At 43.6% G+C, this 27,261-nt stretch overlaps 2 protein-coding genes across 5 annotated transcripts in view; both read left to right on the top strand.

The window, feature by feature from the left end:
• Positions 1 to 10,171, top strand: part of GPR173 (G protein-coupled receptor 173) — a 35,329-nt gene extending 25,158 nt beyond the window's left edge. For 2 of the 4 annotated variants that reach the window (XM_056130017.1, XM_056130018.1), the window contains 2 exons: positions 1,728 to 1,893; positions 8,205 to 10,171. In XM_056130017.1, the coding sequence (XP_055985992.1) occupies positions 8,302 to 9,423 (1,122 nt within the window). In that variant the 5' untranslated portion in view covers positions 1,728 to 1,893; positions 8,205 to 8,301 and the 3' untranslated portion in view covers positions 9,424 to 10,171. The remainder of the gene's footprint in view (positions 1 to 1,727; positions 1,894 to 8,204) is intronic. The other 2 variants (XM_056130019.1, XM_056130020.1) reach the window with 2 other exon arrangements.
• A 3,390-nt stretch (positions 10,172 to 13,561) lies between these two features.
• Positions 13,562 to 19,360, top strand: TSPYL2 (TSPY like 2). The gene is made up of 7 exons (XM_056130015.1): positions 13,562 to 14,377; positions 15,756 to 15,833; positions 15,956 to 16,067; positions 16,139 to 16,299; positions 16,419 to 16,516; positions 16,834 to 17,528; positions 18,634 to 19,360. Exons 1-7 carry the CDS (start codon positions 13,577 to 13,579, stop codon positions 18,801 to 18,803), a joined length of 2,115 nt encoding a protein of 704 aa, XP_055985990.1. The 5' UTR covers positions 13,562 to 13,576; the 3' UTR covers positions 18,804 to 19,360.
• Positions 19,361 to 27,261: the final 7,901 nt, after the last annotated feature.

Genomic DNA, 27,261 nt, shown 5'->3' with positions numbered 1-27,261 from the left:
TCTTTAGGAAATGCACACTGAAATACTTTAGAATGATATGGTGAATTGTGTGCACTTCAGCATACACTGGAATTGGGGTAAGAGGGAGTTCTTGTTGGAAATCGGGAAAGAAGGAGAGCTTATAGAAGCACAACCATATGACTGCTCACTGGTGAATGATGATTGTACTAAAGTTGATTGTAAGAGTCTCTATCTTTTTAAAGGCTCCATCTTATATTTATTTATCTATTTATAAATCAATTTATTTATGTTATTGAAATAACCTTTGCACTCCATTATATAATTTTCAGGTGTGCATTTGGGTCCAGTTCAAAGGACTGTAGTGCATGCTTTGCAGGTGAGAGGCCCCAGGTTTGAACCCTAGCACCCGAAAAATGTTGGGTGTGGCCCTGGTGGCCCTCTAGTACCACTAAACTAGAGCAGCACCAAAATGCTTGGGCCAAGTGTTGTCTGGAGCACTTCTTGGGAGACCCTCCCCCTCAAAAATATCAACATATGTTAAGTTCATCACCAAAAACTCAATTCTGATTGTCCCCTTTTACCCAATTTATCCATCCTCTTTTCCCCTTTCTTTCTAGTAACCACTAATCGGTCTTAAAATCTAATAGTTTATTTTTGTTTTATTTAGATCATTTATTTATTTCATTTATTTCAATACAATATACGATTGAATCACATGGTCTTTGTCTTTCTCCATGGCTATTATCCAAAAGACAAGAAACAAACCTTGGAAAAGATGTGGAGAGAAGTGAACACACTATTAGTTGAACTGCAAATTAATAGTATCATGGAAAGAATTATGGAGATTTCTCAAAAAAATAAATCACATAAGATCAAATTATTCCTCTTTTTGGTACTTAGTGCTTATAAAACTCATATAGTGTTTCTTAACTGAGGGCTATATGACTATCCTGTGAGTCTAGGATGTTCTAAAGGGAACACAATTAAAGTAATATATGGGTGGGGAAAGCATGACATGACAGTTGGGGTTACAGGGAGGAAACAAGAGAATAAAAAGCCATGGTCAGATAAAGGAAGGTTGAAGAACTGGCGTGATAGTACAGTGGGTAGGGTGCTTGCCTTGTATACAACTGACCAAGTACTTCATCTCTGGCATATAGTCCCTAAACACTGTCAGGAGTAATTTTTTGAGTGCAAAGCCAGGAGTAAGCCCTGAGTACTGCCTGGTGTGACCACAAAACCAAGAAAGAGAAAAGAAAAAGATTGAAAAACATTGGTCTAGAAGAAAAAGGTTTTTTTATAAAGAAGAAACTATCAAGGAACTTAGCGAAGCAATTACATGTCTTTAAAAACACTATTACTACTATGTAGTGGTAATAATCATACAACCTTTCTATTTGTGTAGGAGAATTTATGGAAAAAATAGGAATCATATTAAATTAAAATAATAGCATACATTTTCGATTTATTGACCAAACCAAAATACATCACTGATAATATCTTCAAAGTAATCAGAGTAATAATCAGCCAATCAAAGTAATAATTGGGCTTTTCTGGGATGTTTGTTTATTTTATTTTTTAGGGGGATTGAGTCATACTTAGCTGTTTTTAGGGTTTTCTCCTGGTTCTGGGCTCAGGGAGCATCCTGGGCACTGCTCAAGGGACCCTATGCAGTGTAGAGTGTCTAACCAAAGTCAGAAATGTGCAAGTCAAGTACTCTAAACATTGTACTATCTCTCTGACCCATGTCTGGGGTATTTCAACAGGAAGTGATCCAAACATTTACAACAGGAGCCCCTTCTTGCTCTGACACTCTGTTGTGACTGGTGCCCATCATCTGGATAGCTCTGCTAATGTGTGTGTGTAGAAGATAGCTGAGTGGTCCACATGATTTTCTCTGGACATACAGCTGTTGCAGGATGTGTTTAGCAGGTAAGTGTATCTATATATGTGAGCAAGTTTATGTGTGTACAAATATCTCTGGGAGAGTACTTTTATATATATGGGTGTTTCTTTTCTTTTTGTGTTTCCTTGTGCTTGCATATTGCTAAAGGGTATATGTGTTGGTGCTGATATACACTGCGCATATACTTGACTATGTATACACATGCAGGAATATATATTTTTTTAATTTTATTGAATCACTGTAAGATAGTTACAGTTTTTCATGTTTGGGTTACAATCACACAATGATCAAACACCCATCCCTCCACCACTGCACATTCCCCACCACCAAAATCCCCAGTATTCCCCTCCTTTCCCACCCTCCCCCTGCCTCCATGGCAGACAATAGTCCCCATAATCTCTCTCTACTTTTGGGTATTATGGTTTGCAATACAGAGCCTGAGAGGTTATCATGTTTGGTCCTTTATCTACTATCTGCACACATCTCCCATCCCAACTGATTCCTCCAGCCATCATTTTCTTAGTGATCCTTCTCTATTCCAGCTGCCATCTCTCCTTTGCTCATGAGAAAGGCTTCCAGATATGGAGCAATCTACCTATCCTGTGTCAGTCTCATGTCCCATAACATGAGGCTGACACTACTATCCTTATGTGTCAGCCTCATGTTATGTTGTTTTATACTCCACAAATGAGTGAAGTCCTTCTATGTCTGTCCCTCTCTTTTCATTTAACTTAGCATGATACTCTCCATGTCTACCCATCTATAAGCAAAGTTCATGACTTCATCTCTCCTGACAGCTGCATAGTATTCCATTGTGTAGATGTACCAAAGTTTCTTTAACCAGTCATCTGTTCTAGGGCACTTGGGTTGTTTCCAGATTTTGGCTATTGTGAACAGTGCTGCAATGAATATATAGGTACAGATGTCATTTCTACTGTGCTTTTTTGCATCCTCGGGATAGGAATATATGTTTTGATGAGTGTGCTTAATCTACAGGAGAGGGTTTGGTGGATTGGTTTCTGTGTGTTAAAGTACATACATGTGTGGCTATAAGCACTTTGTTATTTTTAACCTCTCTTATCTCCATGCAAATATATCTGTACCTAGTAGGATTCCGTTTGTGTAAATGTGTGTGTACATGTGCGGCAGGGCTCAAATACACATGAGAATTTTGGCATACGTAAGTGACTTGCATTCTGATTGTTAATGTATATAACAGTTTTTATGTATGAGATGGTATAGGCTTATTACTATATACATACCTGTGTTGGGAGAGTTCAAATATGTAGATAATAAAGTATATTGGGTCAAAAGATGCATATCAGTCTGTGTGTACCTGATAGTGAGTAGGATTAACCAGAATTGAAAGTCCATTTGTGTATTAGGGGCGTTTTAATCATGGATTTATGAGCCACTGACATGTATGTAATGAATGTGTATATATAAGATTATGAATTCCCACGGCCCTTTTATGCAACATATATGTTGTTACACCCCTTTACCTCTGTGGAAGTGAATATCTAAGAACATATCATTCCTCTATATATATAATTTCAAAAAACAATGAAGATTTTATATCTCATTGAATATGATACAAATAAAAGTAGTACACGTGGGGCTGGAGCGATAGCACAGCGGGTAGGGCATTTGCCTTGCACGTGGCCGACCCGGGTTCAATTCCCAGCATCCCATATGGTTCCCTGAACACTCCTAGGGGTAATTCCTGAGTGCATGAGCCAGGAGTAATCCCTGTGCATCGCCAGGTATGACCCAAAAAAGCCAAAAAATAGTACATGGAAAATAATTTATAAGAAAACACTTTTATATTTCAATATGCAAATGCTTGGGTGTGACAATGAGATTCAATGAAGTAATTAGAGGTTTGTAATATCTTGGAGAAGGGGAAAATCAGAAGCTGTCCCCTTATGTGAAAATGTAGGGAAATGACTGGAAAAAACCTAAGGGATGAGATTTTCCAAAATAATGAACAGCTTAAGGAAGTTCTCCATAAAACAAAATGTAGTCTTTGAATTTATACCAAAGTCATATTCCTAGATAATTCAGAGTATACCAAAGTTGGCAGTGGAGATGGTGGTGGAGTATGTTAAACTTAGAGTTAAATTCTAAATTTATCTTTTACAAGTCTAAAGTTCTAGGGTTGCAGGGCATATACTTGCTGTGAGGCCAAATGACCTGCAAATGACTAGATCATCCTTGCCAAAGACCCAATCAGCATTGTCACAAACAAGAATGCTCCTACAAATTCCCAAAATGTCCCCTAGAGGGCAGTAACTCAATTTTTTTTATGGTGTCTCACTAATAAAAATTAAAAAACAAAATAATAGAGGCTGGAGCAATAGCACAGCGGGTAGGGCGTTTGCCTTGCACGCGGCTGACCCGGGTTCGATTCCCAGCATCCCATATGGTCCCCTGAGCACTGCCAGGGGTAATTCCTGAGCACAGAGCCAGGAGTGACCCCTGTGCATTGCCGGGTGTGACCCAAAAAGCAATAATAAATAATAATAAATAATAATAATAAAAATTAAAAAATCTACTCCGACTATAAAAAAAAGTAACTCAATTTTGTTGAGGCCCAAGCACTGGTAGGCAAGACATTACCTGAATGAATATGGCAGTTTACACTATATAAAAAGTGTGCCCGTATCCACACTATTGTCAATATATGAGCTGTTTGCTGTTCGAGGATATGCAAAACAATTGGGTATGTTGTCTGTAACTTGTGTGTGATTGTGTTTGTGTAATGCACATACATCCTTAACCCCAGGAGGGTCAAGACTATAGCTATCAATCTATGCTCAGAAAACCCATTTAATAGAATCACCCCAGATTTCCAGGCAAGACCAAGGCTTTGTTTGTTTTCTGCTACTAGTTTTGGTGGTGGTGTTTGTTGTTTTGTTTTGCTTTGTTTTTGCTTTTTGGTTGTTTTCTTTAAGAGTTTCCGTGCTATTTTCAGAAATTCCAGGCTATACATCATCCACCTTCTTGCTTGGTCTTAGTGTATCTTTCTATGTCTCCCTCTGCATCTTTATTCCGCCTCTGTCTCTGCTTGTTTTTCTCCATCTCCTCTCTATAACTTTCTTATTCCCTACCCTTACCTCTCTCTATATACAGTTCTTTCCAGGCATTGCCTTAATTGCATCTCTCTGCCTCTGTCTCTCCCTTCCTCTCTCTGCCTCTGGTTTTTCAATTTCTTTCTGTTTCTCACCCTTCTTTGTCTCACACGCTCTTTCTGCCTGTCTCTTTTTTCTTTGCTGCCAGTTTCTCTTTTCTTCCTGTTCTATTTCTGTTGCTTCCTCTTGTGTATAAAACCCCTTTATTTTCTCTGCTCATTTATTTCTCTCTCTCTCCCCCTTCCTTTCATGTCTCTGTCTCCCTAACACTTACCTCTCTTCTGTTATTTTTGTGTTTTTCTCACACTCTCCCAGATTGAATCTCTTATTTTCCCCTGCCATTCAAAGTTGAGGGGAGAGAGAGAGAGAGAGAGAGAGAGAGAGAGAGAGAGAGAAATGTGAGAGACAACACAGCTATTGGCTGGTCCATAGTTGTGTCAGTTATCATATATTGCCAGGAGACCCACCAACCCCATTTCTTCTAAGCCCCTTCCCTTTCTTTCTGAGAGTCTATTGGCACTGACCTCCCCCCAGCCCCAAATAAACAACAAAACAGGTCTTGGATTTAATGCCTGGCTGGGGTTGAGGACCAGAGCTCAACCTAATTGGCTATGGCAGACCATATTTGACTGACCTGGTCAACAGTATGAAGGGAAGGCCTTTTTTTCTGGGAGAGAGCAAGATATTCACTCAAGCCCCACCTCCCACTACCTCCAGCCCATCTGTACGCCTCTGTATTTCTCCAGCCTCTGCTGTATTCGCCTTGCTTGCTTCCTTCCTTCTGGGCCCTGCCTTGTTCCTCTATTACACTCCAATTCTCCTATGTCCTCTATCGCCCTCCACAGACACATCAGGAATTATCCTGTCCTCGCCACCACCCAGCTTTGCCTGTCCTCCCACTCTGTGCTTGGCTTGACTGCTCCTTCAGTAAATATCTAGAGGTATTCAGTAAATACCTCTAGGTAGATCTCTCTGAGCCACTAGGAAAAATGATTTGAGAGCTACACACTGTGCTAAACACTGATTTTCTAGAGGAAAAGGCCTTTATATTTGCCCTGCCCTTTTGAAATTTTCATTCTAATTGGGGGAGGCAGGCAATAAACCACATTTTAACAGCAAATCATATAACTCATTAGAAGAGATCAATTTTAGGAACAATCATGGGGTACAGTGATTTCTCACTGAATTACTGCAGGATCTTCTGAAATAGTCTCTGTCTTTCCATCTTCCTCCCATGTGGTATGTGCTTTTCACAGCATAATAAGATCACATTCAATCCTAAATCATATCATGTCTCACCTCTGCTCAAAACCCAGTCATGACACGCAGTTGTCTCAGTCCTCACCATGACCTACCTGATCTTCTCCAACTCACTTTGCTTGTTTCATAACTTCCACCCAACTTTTCTTCACTTACTCTCTTCAACCCATAATAATCTCCTCCTTTTTTTCTCAAAAATACCATGTGCAGTCTCATCTCAGGGTTTTTGCTTGGCTGTTCCCTCTGTCTGGACTTTTCTTTCCTCCGATATCTATATGGCTCATTCTCTCCACTTCTTAAGGTCTTTGCCCAGATGACACCACCTCCATGAAACTTTTCCTGCTCACTTCATGGAATATTGTACATCTTCGACACCTAGCATTACCCAATTCCCTTTTCTCCTTTATTTTTTTCTGTTTTATTTAGGGGCACATCTGATGGTGCTCATGGGCTATTTTTAGTTCAGTGCTCAAGGATCATTCCAAGAAGTGATCTGGGGAGCACCAAGAGCTGGGGATTAATCTTGTGTCTTTCACATGCAAAGTGTACACTCAGTTTCATAAGCCATTTCCCCAGCCCCCTCCTTTATTTTTATTTTTAGAAATTTAGCATTCTGTGACCTATAGTCACATAACAGTGATACATTCTAAGAACTGTGTCATTTGGTGACTTCACCATTGTGCAAAAGTCTTTGAGTATAATTATACAGATGTCTAGCCTACTATATACCTTGGCTATGTGATACAACCAGTTGGGACCACCATGGCATATGCAACTTGTAACTGATTGAAATATTAAGTGATGCATGTGCTTCACCTGTGCATCTTCCTTATTATCTAGAACAGCATTCTTCAACCACCAGTTTGTGGAGGACTGCTGCTAGTCCTCAGGTGTAGAAAGGTTGAAAACATCCATTTTGATGCTGTGATTATAACTGATTGTGTGTGGACCAGAATGTAGGACAGATGACAGTTTATAAGTATAAAAAGGTTGAAGAACATTGATCTAGAAATATCAGCTCCTCAGGAGTAGGAATCTGTGGCTAGTGCTTGGTAAACAGCAGACACTCAATAAACAGTGTTTCTACAAATGAGCATACATGCACATCTACATCGTTATAGTTACACATTCTTCATTTCACATGATACCTGAAATCAACTTCATGACCACAACCTGGCACTATCTGACCCAGGCACCTCTTAGACCTCACTTTCTGCCGTTATCCCCCTTGCCACGCCCATTCCAGACTCATTGGTCTTCTCACTGTCTCTCACATGTGGTAAGCACTTTCCTGATCATGAATAAAGAAGCATATTTAATGAGTGGCTGCCAATATTAACAACAACGAAACAACAAAACAGATGAAAAGCTAATGGGATACATTTCACATAGGATCAGTACTGTCCCATGAAACTTTGGGTTCATCTCTGTGTGCACATGTAACCAGTTGTGATTGAAAGTGATTTTCTCACTCTGGGTGGCAGTCTAAAAAGTCTAAAGTAAACAACCTTGGGTTTTACAAAGGGCGAGAAAAGACCCTGCACTAAACAGGGGTTTTCCAGAGAAATAAAGTACCCTCACCCAGCAAGGAGTGGATAGGAGCATTATCAGGCTAGGGGGAAGGGTTAACACCAGTCTGGGAGTATGTGGGGAGACCACATAAATGCATTAGCACTGCCTTTTCTATTTTTTCCTCACCTTAACCTTTTAATCTGTTTCTGTCTCTTCCTCACCCTTCACTCCCTTTTTGCATGGTTCTCACTCTCTTCTTATTTATTCTCTTTCTCATCTCTTCTGTTTCTCTCTCAATTTCTATCCATGTATGTCTTCGCTACCATTTTATCTTGGCTCTATCTTCTCTCACGCTGTCTTGGTTCTTCTATGTTTTCTCTCTTGTCACCTCTGTCTTTTTATATCTGTGTCTCCTTCATTCTCCATATTTGCAGGTGCGACCTGGCAAGACAACTGATGGAGTCCCCCAGGACCCATCGGCTACCAAACTGGCTGCTGCCATAGGGTTGGGAGCAGCTCCCGCCCCTCAGTATGGCCAACACTACTGGAGAGCCCGAGGAGGTGAGCGGTGCACTGCCCCCACCATCAGCATCGGCTTATGTGAAGCTGGTACTGCTGGGACTGATCATGTGCGTGAGCCTAGTGGGCAATGCAATCTTATCTTTGCTGGTGCTCAAGGAGCGTGCCCTACACAAGGCTCCTTACTACTTTCTGTTGGACCTGTGCCTGGCTGACGGCATACGCTCTGCTGTCTGCTTTCCCTTTGTGCTGGCTTCTGTGCGCCACGGCTCCTCCTGGACCTTCAGTGCGCTCAGCTGCAAGATTGTGGCCTTTATGGCCGTGCTATTTTGCTTCCATGCAGCCTTCATGCTGTTCTGCATCAGCGTCACTCGCTATATGGCCATTGCCCACCACCGCTTTTACGCCAAGCGCATGACACTCTGGACATGCGCAGCTGTCATCTGCATGGCCTGGACCCTTTCTGTGGCCATGGCCTTCCCACCCGTCTTCGATGTGGGCACCTACAAGTTTATTCGTGAAGAGGATCAATGCATCTTTGAGCATCGCTACTTCAAGGCCAATGACACACTGGGCTTCATGCTTATGTTAGCTGTGCTCATGGCAGCCACACACGCTGTTTATGGCAAGTTGCTCCTCTTCGAGTATCGACACCGCAAGATGAAACCAGTGCAAATGGTGCCAGCCATCAGTCAGAACTGGACATTCCATGGCCCTGGGGCCACTGGCCAAGCTGCTGCCAACTGGATCGCTGGCTTTGGCCGTGGGCCCATGCCACCAACCTTGCTGGGTATCCGGCAGAATGGGCATACAGCTAGTCGGCGGCTCCTGGGCATGGACGAGGTTAAGGGTGAAAAGCAGCTGGGCCGCATGTTCTACACGATCACACTGCTCTTCTTGCTTCTCTGGTCACCCTACATTGTGGCCTGCTACTGGCGAGTATTTGTGAAAGCCTGCACCGTGCCCCACCGTTACCTGGCCACTGCTGTTTGGATGAGCTTTGCCCAGGCTGCTGTCAACCCGATAGTCTGCTTCCTGCTCAACAAGGACCTCAAGAAGTGCCTGAGGACTCATGCCCCTTGCTGGGGCACAGGAGGTGCCCCAGCTCCCAGAGAACCCTACTGTGTCATGTGAAGCAGGCTGGTAGGCAGACAGGCAGGGAGAAGGTCATAGTCACCATGGCTGGGCTAACAGAAAATGAGAGGTGGGGGCCATACAGGAGCCTTTCTTTCTGAGCTCCTGCCCCAGTCCCTCAAACCATCTGGGGTCCAGATACCTTTGTCAATACCGTCCCAGAGCTAGAGACTAGGTGAGGGAGTCAGAAAGGAAGCATTTCTAGTTCTGTGAAGCCTGTCTCCTACACCTCCTCTACTTCTATAATCTCTTCTTTTCCTCCCTCTTTTTCCCTCGTGAAAATTCAGAAAAAGATAACAAAAGAGCAAAACTGAAAATGCAGGTTTTTCTACCCACAGCTGAGGAGACAGGTTTTCCTGCTTTAATGTCTCTCCTTTTGACATTGTCCAGGAGGGGGAATTTTGTCCTGTAAAATAGATTTCCAGGGCTCTTGTTGCCTCCCCCAATCTTTCTCCCATGCACCCTCCCCTTCCAAGTTCTTTTAAGAAGGCCTGAATATTTAGAGAGAAATGGATCTTCTGACAAAAGAACCAAGGTGGGTGGTGGGTCCCCAGGAATGGAAATGCTTAATTGCTGTTATGTGCAATGTTGTTTTAGGCAAATCCTGGTACCAAGTCCAGTCTCCTCTCCCTCCCCATCATTTCCAGACCTCCTAAGTGTTTCTTGCGCATCTATTTGAGAAGATTGGAGGGGAGGGAAAAGAACCCCTGGGAAGGGCTCAGGCTAAGTGAAAAGTGGGATGTGAGCTGCACATCATGAGCTGAAGATACACAAGCTTGACTGTAATCTTGAACTGCCTTCTGGATCCCTGGCCCCAACTCTTCTTCCTGAGGATGGAAATGTACTTCAGCCCCACTAGAGCTAATGTGGATACTGTGTAGGCAAGAACAATGCCCCTCTCCCAAGAAAGTATAGAGAGAAATCTGAATTACCTAGAGGAGCTGGACCCCTGATTCTAGAGTCAGAGTAGAGCTGAACCCCAGAATTATCTCTTGGGTTCATTATTACTCTCCTGAAGATGAAAATACTTTTGGGGCCTTGATAATTCATAGTGGTACACACTCAAAGGTGGTATATATGTGGTAGATGAGTCCCTTCCCATATGATCTCTTTTTTTGTTCTCTACAAGCCTCACAGGCCTCAAGCTCCTCCGTAACTGTCCTTGGCCTTCTGGATCCTCACACCCAAACTTCTTTCCTCCCAACAATTATTCTTCCATTCCTCCCTCCACCCAAATGGGAACAGACTGCAGTCAAATTCCCCAGGTGGGAAGGTGGAAGATCATAAGCAAGCCTCCCTCCAGGGCAGAATTCACTGTGGGTTCACATCAAGGCCAGTTCACGTGAATTGGTGAGCCAAGCTGGCACTCCTTTATTGACCTTGTCCAGGTTCTTTGGTTCCTTCTCATTTCCTGAGGGAAGGGGAGATGTGTGTTTGTCCACCACACTTTCCTCTCCTCAGGCCTTCCCTAAGCTCCCTCCCTTCCCCAAGACAGCCCCAGAACTGAGGAAGCCTTGATTCAAGATAAATGAGAAGGGCACTCTGGGCAGAAGAGACATTAATGAACCTGGCTGTTGAGTGGCCATGCAAAGGCAGGCCAGAGTGGCTGACATAATATGGATGCGGGTACCTGTTATCTCAGTGATAGTAATGGGGGTGCCTTTCCCAGGGGTGGGGTGGGGGGAAATCACAGGGATGGGAGTAGATAGGGTACATTCAGGAGGATTTTCCTCCATTTCTTTTTCTAACTGCCTGGATTCACCGTTGGATTTTGTAAATGGAAAACAAATGAACAATGCTATATTGGATGTTTTCTCTTTCTGACTGTATGTGTGTGTCTGTGTGACCATGTGGTCGAGTGAGACTGTCTGTGTGACTTTGTGGAAGGGACACTCCTGCCTGGTGCACACATGTGAGCAAATGCCTGGATGTGGCAGCATATAGCACTGGCACACACATAAATGTATGTACCTAGTTGAGAGGAGACAGAGGAGCACGTGTCTAACTGAGACAGGAAGTAGAATCATCAGAGATATGGAATTTGAAAACTGTACCTGTGTATGTAGCAAGAGAGTAGACTCCTATTGCCTACACTCTTTCTCCCTTGACTCAGGTTCCGAACATGGGGGATTGGATACCTGAAATCCCTCTTCCCCCCAGAGCCTGGAGCCCCCATCCATTTCCAGTTTCTTCTCTAAAACTCAAACAAGTTGTTCCTAAAACTGGATCACCATGGAAATGAGAAATGGCCAGGGACAAAGTCGGGTGTGGGAGACGGGGGTGGGCGGGAATTGATGGGTTTGAAAATCCCCTCCCCTCACATACAAAGCAATGGCTTCCGGAGGGACTGCTTAACCTCTGATGGAAGCTTGTCCTAAGGATCCCCTATATACACCTGGGACTTTGACTAAATTCAGAGGGATGGATGTCACAGGGGGAGGAAATCCAAGCTTGGGAGTCTACCCAGTCAACCTGCTCCTTGGGCACTCATTTAACTATTTATTTATTCAATTGACTATTTATTTACTCACTCTCTCAGGTGCAAAGAGCTGAGTTGATAATCTCAGTTCTTGGCACACTAGATCATCACTTGTCTATGTGAGAACCTTTTATTTATTTTGGGGTTTTTTTTTGACCCCTTCATGCCCATCCCTGAGCGCATCTGCTCTTCAACAAAAGCACCCACTCTTGTGCTTTTAAAGTATGTCCTCCCAACCCACCGTTTATATGTTTATTTACATATATGTGTATCTGTGAAAAAATATCTGATATTGTTATGTGTTTTAATTTACATAAACAGTATTGTACTATAAATCTTGTTCTGTTTCTTTTTTTCACTCAACGTTATGTTTTTGAGAGATCCAGTCATGTTGCCCTATGTAGCTCTAATTCATTCTAGTTGTCCACTTTATACATACGTATACGTATAAAGTATACGTATAACTTTCTTATTATTCCGTTAGGAATAGATCTCATTGTTGCCCCAATTCTCTGCTACTACAAAGATGTAATGGACAGTTTCCTACAAGTCTCTTAAGGGACGCTTAATTGGAGGAAAGGAAATGAAAACAGAGGCAGTTAAGTTATGGTTATATAATAAGAAGCCGACCCTTGATGTGAATTCTAGACTAACGCCAGAACCAAAGCATAATACCCACGTAAGACCATCCGTCTGGCAAGAAAAAAAGTCTAAGATACAATTTTAAAACCGCATATATTGGGCAAAGGTAGAGGATTGGAAATAAAAGGGGTATTGGATAGACGAGATAGAAAATCTTGAAAAATCTAGCATAAATTGAATGACGAACATTTTAATGACGCAGATGCAGATGAAGCTCTCCGTGCAGTTATTTTTTTAGAGCCATTTTGCAGAGATAGAAAACGCCACGTCAAAATCTGGCCCCAAGTCAAAGGTCCTAGGTTGCTTAATTCCTTGGCTCTTGTAAGACACATCCCCTTATTCGCGGTGAACTTCACGGTGGAGGCAGAATTCAGAGCTACAAGAACTCGCAGATTTAAGAACTGCGTAGCAGCTGAGGGGAGGAGAAAGGAGGGAGAAGCGGAAGAGGGAGAAAAGGAGAGAGGGAGGGGGGAATGTAAGCGAGGCACTACTAATTTTAGGCACACCTTGCTCGGTGCCTGAGTCAATTTTTTTGTTATTTACATATATAATATATTGGGGGGGGTGCTTTAGAACCATTGGTACTTTCCCGGTTTTACAAAACGTAGAAGGAGGAGCGGGCACTTTCTTCGCTTCCCACGTAGCCAATCGGCCAGCAGTTTTCCTCTAATCGCCGGGGAAGGCAGCCCGATAATTGGCGGGCCCGAGGGGGTCCAATCGGAAAGCTGTGTAGTGCAGTGTTGGCAAGCAGATTGCGTGAGAACAAACACAAATCCAGGGAACGCAAGTGAGGCAATGGAGGCTGACAGCCAATCGCGAGGCAGAACGGACTCTGACGTCAGGAGTGGGCGGAGTCTTGCACTTGGCGCGGAGGGAGTCGGCAGGCGCTGTGAGAGCGAGGCAGAGGGAGGCTGAGAAGAAAGCGGTGCGGTAGTGCGCGGTGCAGTTCCGCTTTAGGTGTGACGTGCTGCGGCTGCCAGGCCTAACGCAAAGCCTCAGGTCGAGCTCCTCAGCTGAGTGAGCGTTTTCAGCATGGACCGCCCAGATGAAGGGCCGCCAGCCAAGGCTCTCCGCTTAAGCGATCCCGAATCCCCTCCGAGCGACACACAGCCGCCGCCGCCGCCGCTCCTACGGCTGCCCCTGCCTCCACCTCAGCAGCGCCCGAGGCCCCGTGAAGAAACCGAAGCAGCACAGGTGCTGGCCGACATGAGGGGGGTGGGCTTGGGCTTGGGCCCTGCTCTGCCTCCCCCGCCGCCCTATGTCATTCTGGAGGAGGGGGGCATCCGCGCGTACTTCACCCTGGGTGCTGAGGGTTCCGACTGGGAGCCAGGGTTCGAATCTGGGTTCGGGGATCCTGCCCCCCCTCCGGGGAACCTGGAAGCACTCACTGCTGAGGATGCTTCTGCGGGAAGCGTGGAAATTGATTTTCAGGTCGTGGAACCCAGCAGCTTTTCTGAGGAGAAGGCCCTAGAAACCTGTAGCGCAGGGGGGTGGGAGCCCCAGATGTTAGCCACCTCCCAGGGGGGAGAAGAGGCTGTCATTTTAGTAGAAGACGATGATGAGGATGAAAAGGAAAGTGTGAAGAAGAAGAGGAGGAGGAGGAGACGGAGACGGCAGAGGAAGGTGAAGAGGGGAATCAAAGAGGTGGATGCTGAGAAGATAGAGTGTGTCCTACACGCACTGGAGAATGTTCAGCTGGACCTGGAGGCGGTAAACATCAAGGCAGGCAAGGCCTTCCTCCGTCTCAAGCGCAAATTCATCCAATTGCGAAGGCCCTATCTGGAGCAAAGAGATCTCATCATCCAGGACATCCCAGGTTTCTGGATCAAAGCAGTATCCTTGTCAGCTATATTACATGGGTCAAGATTCATGATGTAGTCATGGATCAAGACCCATGATGGGTTAAGATTCATGATCTAGTCTTGGATCAAAACCCATGATGTCATGGATCAAGAACCATGATGGGAGGGGAGGAGGAGGACTGGGTGAAAGCGGGCGGGGGTGGGCTTCTATTGGAAGCTTTGGCGGTGGAGGAGGAATGGAAGGAGAGGGGCCAAAGAGTAGAGAGGCTGGACTAGAATTGGGGGAGGGAGGAGGCAGATGATGTAAAAATTAGCCCAAAGATGGAAAGGCGGAAGAGGAGGGGCATAATATACAAAATGGATCATAGGTGGGGTGAGTAAAAGAGCACGCAGTAGAAAAATTGCACCAGGGATAGTGAAAGAAAGAGAGAAGGTGACGCAGATGATAAACTGACAACCAACTAGACACTAAAGAGGAGGCAGAGAAAGGACACATAGTAGAGAAATTTACTGTTTTAAACGGTTGTGTCAGTTTCACATGTCATTCCAAGCCATTTTTCTGCTGAAATGTTAGGGGTAATACAGTCTTGGCTGGAGAGAAGGAAGTTAGAAATGGGCTGGACAATTATGAATAAGCTCATATTATATGTGGATTGAATAAAATTTTTAAAAATTATAAGAAGAAGGGGTCTGGAGCCCCTGAAGGGTCAGGAAGATTTAGGACAGGGAGATTTAGGAGTCGAAAATGGGAGAATTAAGAATATTATTCACTACTGATAGCCCATCTCTGGGGGGTGGCACGCACACACACACACACACACACACACACACATATATATATAAAATTAGGAACATGGGAGTAATATCTTTATAGAATTATGTGGAGCTGAATCTTGGAACTCTAATCATAAAGTATCACATGATCTCAGGCCCCCTGCACAGACACACAACATCATGTGACTGTTGGCCCTAAACATCCAGACACCCAGCATCACTTGGACTTATACCACAATACCCAGATGTACATCATGTGACTACATGCATTCAACAGCCCCCATACAGCATCACTTGGACAGGGCTTTCACAAGACACAATGGCTTGTGAACACAAGTTGTCAGTACCCAGAGACACATCACATGGACATAGACCTGTAACACCTATACACATCAAATATGAACCATAGCAAGGGCACCTAACAGGTTTAATAACATGACAAGCTCAAAAAGTACAAACAAACTCCCATCACATAATACCTTGGGAATAAAAGTACAGGTCTCTTTCTCCACATACATCACATGAATATAGGAATTCTGCTCCAGCCTCTCTTTTTGCTCAGCCCTACTACGCCTTCCTTCCCTCCTCATTGAAAAGGGTAGTCACTCCTTGACCTAAACTGCACCCTCCATCAGTTCCTCAACCACCCCAGAATTTCAATGCTGATAAATCAACGTGATAAAGACATCTTCCGCTACTTGACCAACCTGCAGGTCAGATCAAAGAGATCTTTTACTAAAATTGGGCAAGGAATCTGTTCTTTGGAGGTAAGAGGGGTTGAATGGAAGGGGTCATGATGTGTTTGGGATTCTCTCACTATCCCCACCCCTAATAGGTTCAGGATCTCAGACATATCTCCATGGGCTACAAAATGAAGCTGTACTTCCAGACAAACCCCTACTTCACAAACACGGTGATTGTTAAGGAGTTCCAGCGCAGCTGCTCAGGTGAAAGGCAGTCCCAAAGAAAATTCATGCACCCTCCTATGCCCTCTCCATTGCATTTTTTTTCTCACCAGGGCGTCTGGTGTCTCATTCCACCCCAATACGCTGGCACCGAGGTCAAGAACCCCAGGACCAGGAACCCCAGGGCCGCAAGATGAAGAATCAGCAAGTCAAACGCAGCTTCTTTAGCTGGTTCTCAAACCACAGCCTCCCAGAGACTGACATCATTGCTGATGTAGGCTCCGTCTACCCCCAGAATAGCCAGAGATGGCCTTGCTAGGAGTGCCTGGGAAATTCAGAATGTGTTCTACGCTTGTCCTTACATCGCTGTTCCCCCTTTTTCCCTCTCAATAGATTATCAAGAATGACCTGTGGGTTAACCCTCTGCGCTATTACATGATGGGAGAAGGAGGCTACAGGGCAAACAAAAAGAAGCAAGAAAAGAGGAAAAGGTAATAATGGGGAGATTGGTGGCCAAGAGGTGGTTCATTAGGTATGGGCTAAGAGTGGATAAATATCACATAGGCAAAAAGGGCATATGAGATAATCCAGCCCAGTATGTTTTGTAAATGGGGAGGGATGCCCCCAAATAGAGCGTGATTAGCCTGAGGTTACACAGAAGCAGAAGTAGGACTCTTTTCCCCCTCCTCCCCTGTCTCATCTCTTGGAGTCCTTGTAGTCTACTGCTGCTCTAGCAATTTGCCTTTTAGTGTCTGCCGTGAGTACATCACTTCCCACAGCCTTAACTAAATTCCAGGCTTCCCCACAGGAAAAACAGGAACGGATACAAGGTGGTGATCTTAGAAGACTATGATGACTATCACATAGTAAAAGACGTTATTGATGACACTTCAGACAGTGATTTTTCTGACTTTGAGTACTTTCATGGTATCAGAATCTCCGATTTCATGGAGACCACTGATTGCTTTGATACCACTGACAGTGATATAACTGAAGAGAACCTATGTGACCACAATGAGAACCACAAGATAGAGGCCGCCGATGATGATGACAACCCCAAAGACAATCAAATCATTGATAACGAGAGCTTTGATGATGAGACCACTGATGAAGAGGGTCCTGGTAACAACAGTGAAAACTCTGATTATAACAAAGAGAATCCTGACATATCTGGCAGCAGTGATGATGACAGCCACCACATTGGTTATAAGAAACCCAAAGGGGGCAACCTGAATAGCAGTGGCAGCAACCAGGACAGCAGCGAAAGTGCAATTGAGTTCAGTGATAATGACAGTAGTGAAGGCAGTGATGATGATGATGGCAATGAAGGTGATGATGAAAGCAGTGGTGATGATGATGACAAAGACTTTGAAGATTCAGAGAATGACAGTGAATATTTTGCCAAGAATCAGGCTAACCGCAACAACCAGAATGATGATGAGGATAAGGTAGAGAACTTCCTGGAATCCTCTGTGGAAGAAGAGGAGCCTGACACTGAGGAAGGTAAGCTAGAACCCCCTCTTGTCTTCCCTCTTTTCTCTTTTTCAGAGAAAACTGGTCGGCATCCTGAGAACAAGTCATGAATACAAATTGCTCTTGTGGAGAAAAGACAAACAAAAAAACCTTTGCAACTTTACAGCAAAACAAGACCAAGCAATTTAATTTTAAAATGTTATGAAACTGAAGAACAGTTTTAGGTGAAAGGCATATAGGTTGTAACAAAGCAAAAGATTTGAACAAAAAGAGATACAGAAGGAATATTAAGTATAGGTTCACAACACAGAGAGGGGAAGGTGGCAAACATTGTAATTCAGCACACTCTGTACCCATTCTGGCCTGGGAACTGCCATGCAACGGGGCTGTTAAGAGTCCAGCTATAGTCAAGAAAGGCCCCTAGGGAAGAGATGGAAGGAACAATAAGACAACTCATTCCTGGGGCTTTTGGCCATGGGGTCCTGGGAAAATTTCTTTGAGTAGGGCCAGGGTACTGAAGAGGAGGTATTAAATGAATAAACTTATTTAAGACATTCTGGGGTAGGATAGAGAAGCTGGGGGAGTTATCAGCCTCATCCCCATCTGACCATCTCTTTTTTCTGAGAAGGAGAGGCAACAGTCTCTCTAGTCCTAGTGCTGCCTGAAGATGAATAAGTTAATTCAGTTTTATGGTCAGAGTTCAGAAAGAGACACAAAGGGAGAAAGGAACTACTTTCAGAAATGTCAACATTCTGCCTTCTTTCTTCCTTCAAATTCCTCTCCCTTTCATCCATGGCTGCCTGCTACAAGCAGAGCCATTTGGCAAGGGGCCTCAGATCTCTAAAAGCTCTAGCAGGGACTGAAGTAACAGCACAGCGGGTAGGGTGTTTGCCTTGCATGTGGCTGACCCGGGTTCGATTCCCAGCATCCCATATGGTCCCCTGAGCACTGCCAGGAGTAATTCCTGAATGCAGAGCCAGGAGTAACCCCTGTGCATTGCCAGGAATGACCCAAAAAGCAAAAAAAAAAAAAAATAAAAGCTCTAGCAATGGGCTCTGATATTGTCACTTTTAGTTACAGCTACCTGCCCATCTAACCACCCTATGTCCCCTTCCTGCCTCTTACCCCTGTGCAGGCAGCAAGCAAGAAGATGAGGAAAACAGTGAAGAGGAAAGAAGCTGTGAGGAGGATGTATTTAAAGAGATAGAGCGAGAGGATGACATAGTAGCATCTGATATGCAGGAGGTGCTTCTGGTCCAAAACACCTGGGTGGGCCCAGGAAAGAACAGCGGCAGAACCGTATAAACAGTTTGAGATTACTCCTATGGGAGTGAGGAGTCTCTCTGCATCCCACTCCACCTGCCCCATCTGCCCACTCCTTCTGCTTGGGTCACAGCGGCCCCATATTGCACTTCTGGGGGATCAGCCGACTTCATACACGGATTTAAAGTTTATTTTTATGGTTTAGTAATTGCAAAGTTCTTAATTTGGAGGGGAGGGAAAGGGGGAGGGCCCTCTTCCATTTGGCCCTCCTACCCTGCAGGCTTCTGTGTGCTGCTAAACGTGTATATATTGTGTTGCCTTGATCAGGGCCCCTTTATCCCCCCTCCTCGTGCTGTATTGAGTGGACACCCTTGATCCCCAATCGGGGAGGGCCATTGTGGCCTTGGGGGGCTCTGTACTCACCCTGTTCTCCCAAGTCCTTATCCTCTCCATCTCTTGCCTTTTCTTGCTGTGCCAGCTAGCCTGCCTCTGTGTCTATGCAAGGTTTTCCCCCATTGCGGTACTCTTATTCCCCTCCCCCAGAAGACCCTCCTCATTCCCTTGAACCCCATTAATCCTAATAAAAATCAGAGCAAATTCGAGGTGGTGTTCAAGTCTTTTGTTTTGCTGTTTGCGCATTCCCCAATAGTCAATCGCACTCTCACCCAAAAGGCCACAGGTAGCTGTCTCTGCTGCGCACTGACCTGCAAGAGGGCAGTTGTAGCGGTGAATAAGGGATTGTGGGGTGGGAGGAGGATTAGCTGGCCGGCAGGCAAAGGGATTTGGAGGGAGGATTAGCTGCCCGGCAGGCGGCCCGGGAGATGTGGGGGGCGGGGCGCGACTGGGCAGATTAATTATTGCATCAGGCCAATGCGGACCATCCTGGCCAATGGCAGGACGAGGTTGAGGTAACCCTTCCTTTCCCTGAAGGCCGCAGTGGACTCAGGTAGCAAACAGCTTTCCATGCCATTTCCGCCCCCCCCTCGCGCATGCGCACAGAAATGCCCTAAAATTTTATTTATTCCATGATTCATCTTTTTATTTCTCATGCGTCAAATTTTCTCGGCCCTTGCGTGATCTGGTCATGAGTCTGCCAAAGGACTCCATTTTTCTCCTTCGCATGTAGTATGAAAATATATGTATATATAGATAGGGACATCACAACCCAATATCAGGATCCCTGAGACAAAAACAAACGGTGGTTCAGTCAGGAGTTTGCTTATACTTTTCCAAGGGAAAAACAAAAGGAAAAGGAAATTATTATGTACTATGAGAGTGGGGAGGGGAAAAAGAACTGGGTACTGTCAAGGCTTCATCTGGGAGAATTTGGAAAGGTCCATTTTTTTCTTGTTCAAAACAAGATATTTTTAGGAAAGCAGGTGTGTGTTGAAGACCTCAAGAAAAACAAAGAGTACGGGAAACTGGGGTGGGGAACAGGAATCAAGGCCAGTTGTTTTAAATTTTGTATGCAGTATCCTTGTTTCAACGAACAGCTGAAATAATTTTTCCTGTATTTTTCTCTGGATCAAGGTAGATATCCATCTGTCGGGTCTTCTGCACTGTGCCTCCCGAACGTATTCTATTTCACTACCTTATTTTTGCTGGGCAGCTTTGGATTTGTTTTTTAATCTCAGATTTGAATCTAGAGAGAGCCCTCTACTGACTGCCAGGGGAGTGGAATGGAGGGAGACCTGTGAAGAAAGTACTGATAATTCTCAGTAAAAGTAGCTTAATGAGGGACCAGAGAAAGGGCTCAGGGGATTGAAATCATGCTTTTGTACATTCTGTGGATGCCTGGAATCAATACCAGGGCACACAGATGGAGTAGTCACTAAGCACAGCCAGGACTGGTCCACTAAAATAGCAAAGGAAGAAAAAGAAAGAGGGAGGAAGGGAGGAAAGGAGGAGGGAGGGAGGAACAGGAGGGGAAGGAATGAGAGTGGCTTTATGAGGACATAAGAAACTCCCCTCCCCCAACTCTTAGATCTGTAAACTTATTGCCATAACAGAATCCCTATATTCCTCTTAGCCAGTTTCTTCAATCGTTAACACCTTATTTGCATCTTAATAAGTTAAAACTGATTTTTAACACTTAACATCTATTAGTCTGGTACATCCGCTACAATTAATGAGCCAATATCAATAAACTAATAAAGTACCTACTATATTCAGATTCCTTCCATTTATACCTAATGTCATTTTCTGTTCCAAGATGTTGTCTAGGATACTATTTTACATTTAACTGTAATGTCTCTGTAGGCAACTCTTGACAATGACAAGAGTTTTCTTACTTTTGGTGACCCGGAGTCAACATTTGAGATAACTGGACAAGTGTTTTTTAGATTATCTCTCAATTTCCATGGTTACATTAGAGGATATAGATTTGAGAAGCAAGATTATAGAAATAAAGTGCCATTTTCATCAGGTCACATCAAGGGATATGCTACCAATATGCCTCATTGCTACTGATATTAACCTTAGTCTCCTAGCTGAGGTAGTGTATGTTCAATTTCTCTACTGTCAAATTTCTCCTTTCTTCCATATTGTAGTCCTTAGAATGAAGGCACTAAGGGTAGCCCATGATTAGGGTTAGGAAGTTATGCTCCATTCCTTTGAGAAGTATCTACTAAATTAATTGGAATTATCTTGTTGAGAAATGTGTCTATTCTATGAGAACTTTTAAAATACTGGAAAAAATAAATACTGGAAGCATGGGTGGGAATCTGTGAATCCAAATTTAGAATCCCCTATTTTGTTCCTCCTTTCCTAAACAGCATTTGTTTAAAAAACAGAAGTCTAGATTTTCTTCTGGGTTTTATTACTATATGACCTGAAGCCACTTCATTTGCCTACCCGAGACATAGTTCTCTCAGGTTGAACAATGGGAAAGATAAAAATAGGGAGGGAAGATTTCCCCTTTATGATTACATATTTTGTGATTTTTTTACATAAAGATTCCACCTTTATGGATTAGGCAATTCTTTAATATGCTATCATTTATTTTTTCAATTTTTAAAATACATTTTCTGTTTTAATAAAAGCGTTGCTGAGATGACAAAAATGTAGCTATGAGAAATTTCATTATATGTGTAAATGTATTTGTGCTTTGCATTATATTTTCATTGAACTGGCCTGTTCAAGTCGTTCCTCCAACCAGCATACTATTCGATTTTTTTTCTTCTTTAAAGACCTAATTCTGGCCCATATCCACAAGAACAAAAGCAACCAGTGCTGGCACGGATGTGGTGAGAAAGGGACACTCCTTCACTGTTGGTGGGAATGCCGACTGGTTCAGCCCTTCTGGAAAACAGTATGGATGATTCTCAAAAAACTAGAAATTGAGCTCCCATTTGACCCAGCAATACCACTCCTGGGAATATATCCCAGAGAGGCAAAAAAGTATAGCCGAAGTGACATCTGCAATTGTCTGTTTATTGCAGCACTCTTTACAATAGCCAGAATCTGGAAAAAACCTGAGTGCCCGAGAACAGACGACTGGTTGAAGAAACTCTGGCACATTTACACAATGGAGTACTATGTAGCTGTTAGAAAAGACGAAGTCATGAAGTTTACATACAAGTGGTACTCATGGAAAGTATCATGTTAAGCGAAATGACTCAGAAAGAAAGGGATAGACATAGAAAGATTGCATTCATCTGGGGAACATAAAGTAACAAAATAGGAAACTAACACCCAAGTATGGCAGAGATTAGTACCAGGAATTTTACTCAATGACCCGGAGGACATCCACACATGTTAGGGGAAGGGGGAGCTCAGAAAGAGAAGGGAACACCAAATAAAGGGTGTTGGGAGGATCCGCCCATGATGGGAGAGCATGCTGAGGGTAGACTGTCGACCGGGCATGATTGCCACTCAATACCTCTTTTGCCGACCATGGCACTCAAAAGGAGAGAGAGGGAAATGCCCTGCCACAGAGGCAGGGTGGGATAGGGGCTGGGGGGGGAGGGGATGCTGGGATCCGAGGTGGTGGGAAATGCGCACTGGTGGAGGGATGGGTGTTTGATCATTGTATAATCGAAACCCAAGCACAAAAATGTGTAAGTCTACAAGTGTACCTCATGATGCCTCACTATTAAAAAATAAATATAAATAAATAAATAAATAAATAAAGACCTAATTCAAGCTTTTCTGTCTTCCAGAGTCCTTTTGGATGATATCTTCCTTCGCTGAAGACTCTTGGAGTTGCTATTATTAGAGAAAATAAGATGGAATATCACTCTAAGTTGATTCTGAGCAGAAAAAAAAGCACTGCAACGTCCTTAGCCCCATACCTGGCACATTGAATATATATAGAATTTTGATCTGTATTTTTCTTATTATTATCACTAGAGTCTGGGTACCTAGTTCAGCACTGATTGTATGATGTCTTGGAGAATATATTGTCATTTAATCCCCCACAACATTATCAGGAAAGTTTAAAATTTCCCATTTCTAACAGCTACATAGTATTCCATTGTGTAAAAATATGTAGCTGCTGGAAAAGATGAAGTCATGAAATTTACATACAAGTGGTACTACATGGAAAGTATCATGTTAAGCGAAATGAGTCAGAAAGAGCGGGATAGACACAGAAAGATTGCATTCATCTGGGGAACATAAAATAACAAAATGGGAGACTAACACCCAGGAGTGGCCGAGATTAGTACCAGGAATTCTGCTCCATGACTAGGAGGCCAGCCACACGTGCTGGGGGAAAAGGAAGCTCAGATAGAGAAAGGAGCACCAAATAAAAGGTGTTGGGAGGATCCTCCCAGGGTGGGAGAAGCATGCTGAAAGTAGACTATAGACCAAACATGATTGCCACTCAATGCCTCTCTTGCAAACCACAGGACCCAAAAGGAGAGAGAACAAGGAGGAATGCCCTGCCACAGAGGCAGGGTAGGATGGGGGGTGGGGGGTGGGAGGGATGCTGGGACCCGTGGTGGTGGAGGATGGGCGCTGGTGGAGGGATGGGTACTTGGTCATTGTATGACTGAAACCCAAGCACAAAAATTTGTAAGTCTATAACTGTATCTCATGGTGTTTCACACACACACACACACACACACACCATAAGAGCAAATATTTATGTATAAGTATGCATGTTAAAGTTATATCCTAGTATGTGATCTATCATGGAGAATTCTCCAGGCATAATAGAGCATAATGCTTATCTTAGGATTTTTTAGCTAATTACAGAGTTGTCATAATCAATTCCACTTTTTCCTGTTCCTTTTGTATGGCTACTGATATTCTTTCTCATTAATTTATCAAATGGTAAAATCAGAATGATGAAGTCTCCCATTACTAATGTGTTTTGTTCAATGTGTTTTTTTAGGTCTTTGATCATAATCTTTATAAATCTTTCTGCCCCTATATTTGGTACATGTATGTTCATAAAAGTAAATGGTTTATTTTCCCCTTAACCAAAATCTAACATTGTACCTGTCTACTTTCTTCATATTGAATGCAATTTGATCTGATATAAATAAGATTGCCCCACTTTTTTTATCATTGAAAAATAAAATAAAATAAAATAAAATTTCCCATTTCACAGATGGTTAAATTGAAGCTTCCAGCGCTGCTGTCACCTGACCAATGTTTTAATAAGTAGCTAGGGCTGTTGAGTGTAATTACGAACTGTCCTCACTTTGAGGGAGAGAAACCTAGTTTAAAAATTCCTGCCGGCGAGCGGAAGAGCTGCAATAAATAGAGAAGAGAGTCCTGTCTCCTAGCTGAGCAATGGCTTATACAAAATGGCTTACAGAGTTAGACATCTAGAAGTCCGGGATCTCAGATTCTTCAGTGAATTACGCCAGGCCTCGCTTTGGAGCTTCGCGCCTGCGTGTTCTCAGTTTAATCTCCAGAGCTCTTTTTGAAAATGCTGGCAAAGAGCGATGCCTAGTTCTTTTCTCACCAATTCTGTCTAAGTGTGGGCTCAGCTGGTAAACCAATCAAAGACCCCTGAAGGGGTGGAGTTTTCTGCAGTCAGGAACCCCTCCAGGGGGGGTGTAAAAATAAAGTGTTTCCATCTCCAGCCAATCCCAGCTGGGCAGAAGAGGCCTCCTCCAATGGGAGCCAGAAGCAGCCCATAGCGGCGGAGGCCTGCGACCTAGCTAGCGCTCCAGCAAGCTGAGTGAGGCATCCAGCTTATTTGCGAGACCTAGTTGCCCATAGAACGTCGGCGGCAGCGAATGCGTGGACGGCTGAAGGTGCCGGGTGAGACGCTGTAAGGACTCGGGTGGGGGTTCTGAGGGGGTGAGATAGAGATCGTTTAGAGGCGTGAGGGGTGGGGTTTGGGCGGGCTTTTACCTAGGTGGCCTCTCTATCCTAGGTCAGCGGGTTCAAGGATCCTGCGGGCCCAGCTGGCAATCAGGTGAGTACCCAGCTTACAGCCCACGTCTGCGCCTCCCCTCTCTGCACTTCCCCCTCCCTGGGAAGCTGTTCTGTGCAGGTCTGCTGTTCACGTGATCATCTGCGTGTGTATGTATATCTCCATCCCTCTGTCCCATGTCCCTCTTAGTCTCTGCCTCCATTTTTCTGTTCTTCTGTCTCCTAGCATCAGACACACCAAACAGTCTAGACCTGGAAGCAAAATCCTGACCCTACCAATTAACACTTGTTATAAAACCTTGAGACATCTGTTTCACTCATATGAGGCCTCAGTTTTCTCCTCTGTCAAATGGATAACTAGCACTCTCCACCTGATAGAATACACAAACATAATTTTGCCCAGTGCATGACACTTAGAAAATTTTCACAAGTGACTGTCATGATTGAAAACATACCTCTTTTGGTCTTTGGCTTTGTTTTCTCTCTGCCTGTCTCTGGTTCTTCCTGCCACAAGCGCTTCTCTCTGCTTTTGGTTTTTTTGTTTGTTTGATTTTTGTTTTGGGTTTTGGGCCACACTCAGCTGTGCTCAGTTCTTATTCCTGGCTCTGCACTCAGGGGTCACTCCAGGAACACTGGTCACCCAAGTGCAAGGCAAGTGCCCTACCCTCTGTAGTATCTTTTCAGCCCCATTGCATATTTCTGTTACTGTTTTTCCTCTACTTGTCTCTTTTTCTTTCCTAAACAGATTAGAGATGCATTGTTTATAACTGGTGCTCCAGATTTTTCTGTGAGTGAAAAAATGGAGAGTGACCTTAGGCTGTTTCTGGTCTCATTAAAGAGAGAAAGCTCTTTGTCCCCCAGCCTACTGTGTTAGAGATACACACGCCCTTCCTACAGTGTAGGGAGCAAGTAAGATGAGAGCAGTGAATGAGGCCTTTTACCCTGTATCCTGTTGGTCACCACACACCAGAGGTTTCCTAGTTATATCCCATATATCCTTGGGATATCCTTTTCTATCCCCATTCTTAATTCCTTTGACCAGACTTTCTAGAAATCTCTTTTCATTATCAGCAAATATCCTCCATTTTCACTATGACTTCTGAAAAAGTCTTCCTTTTCCCATAATGCCTTAGTGGTTGTCATATCTATTGGACCCACATTCCACTTTTATATTCTCAAGGCCCCTTCTCTCCTCTGAAATAATAGATAATGTGTGTATATTTAAGTATTTCATATAAATGTCTCCACATACATAATTCCAAAAATAACAATGCTTTTACCTGTAACATAGGAGAGAAGTAAAGGAAGAGTAATTAGTAAAACAATATGAGTTTCAGTATGTAAAGACAAGGACATAACTCCATTAGTAGACATAATGCTACAGTTTTGCACATTTGTTTCCTGTAACTAGGATTATCACAGCTACGTATGTGTTGATGGTGACTAAAAATGTCAGTGAGATATCCTAAATAGTAAATAATTCTTCATAAAGTTCAAAACTGCTTTATTTAGAGAAAAGTACAGTATTCCCCCAGTTTATGTGGCTGCATTTTTAGAAGTCAGTATATACTAAAATCCACCATCTGCTCCCTATAACCTAGCCTTGTCTTATATGACTGTCCCCACTTGCCTACTGTGCTCCATAATTATAACCTCCTTTTATATTTTTTCTTCTTTAATTTCTTGAACTTACTAGTTTACATCCACCTCAGTGGTTTGTACCTGTCCACCTCTTGTACCTAGAATACTTTTCCTTAACTCTCCATAGGCTCATTCATGTCTAAGGTGGGCCTCTACTCGTGTCACTTTATTAATGAAACCTATCTCACCACCCTGTTTAAAATTGTAGCTTTCCCTACCACTTGCCCTACTCTAATTTTCCCCCATAGTACTTCTCACCTCACATCATGGATAAAAAAAATATTTGAAATAGACTTGTGATGCTCAGGGGTCATTCTGGCTTTAAGCTTGGAGCTCACTCCTGGTGGTGCTCAGGGGACTGACTATGGAATGTCAGGGATTGAATCTGGGATTCCTGCATACAAACCATGTGCTCCAGCCGATTGTGCTATATCGCGCCAGCACCCAATAATTTATAAATTTTCTATGATTAATATTAATCATGACTCTCAATTCGATTGCAAGCTCCAGAAAGTCATTGATTTAA

This window comes from Sorex fumeus, unplaced genomic scaffold, assembly GCF_029834395.1.
Source record: "Sorex fumeus unplaced genomic scaffold, SorFum_2.1 ptg000073l, whole genome shotgun sequence".
NCBI lineage: Eukaryota > Metazoa > Chordata > Mammalia > Eulipotyphla > Soricidae > Sorex > Sorex fumeus.
This window is presented reverse-complemented; position numbering and strand designations above follow the sequence as displayed.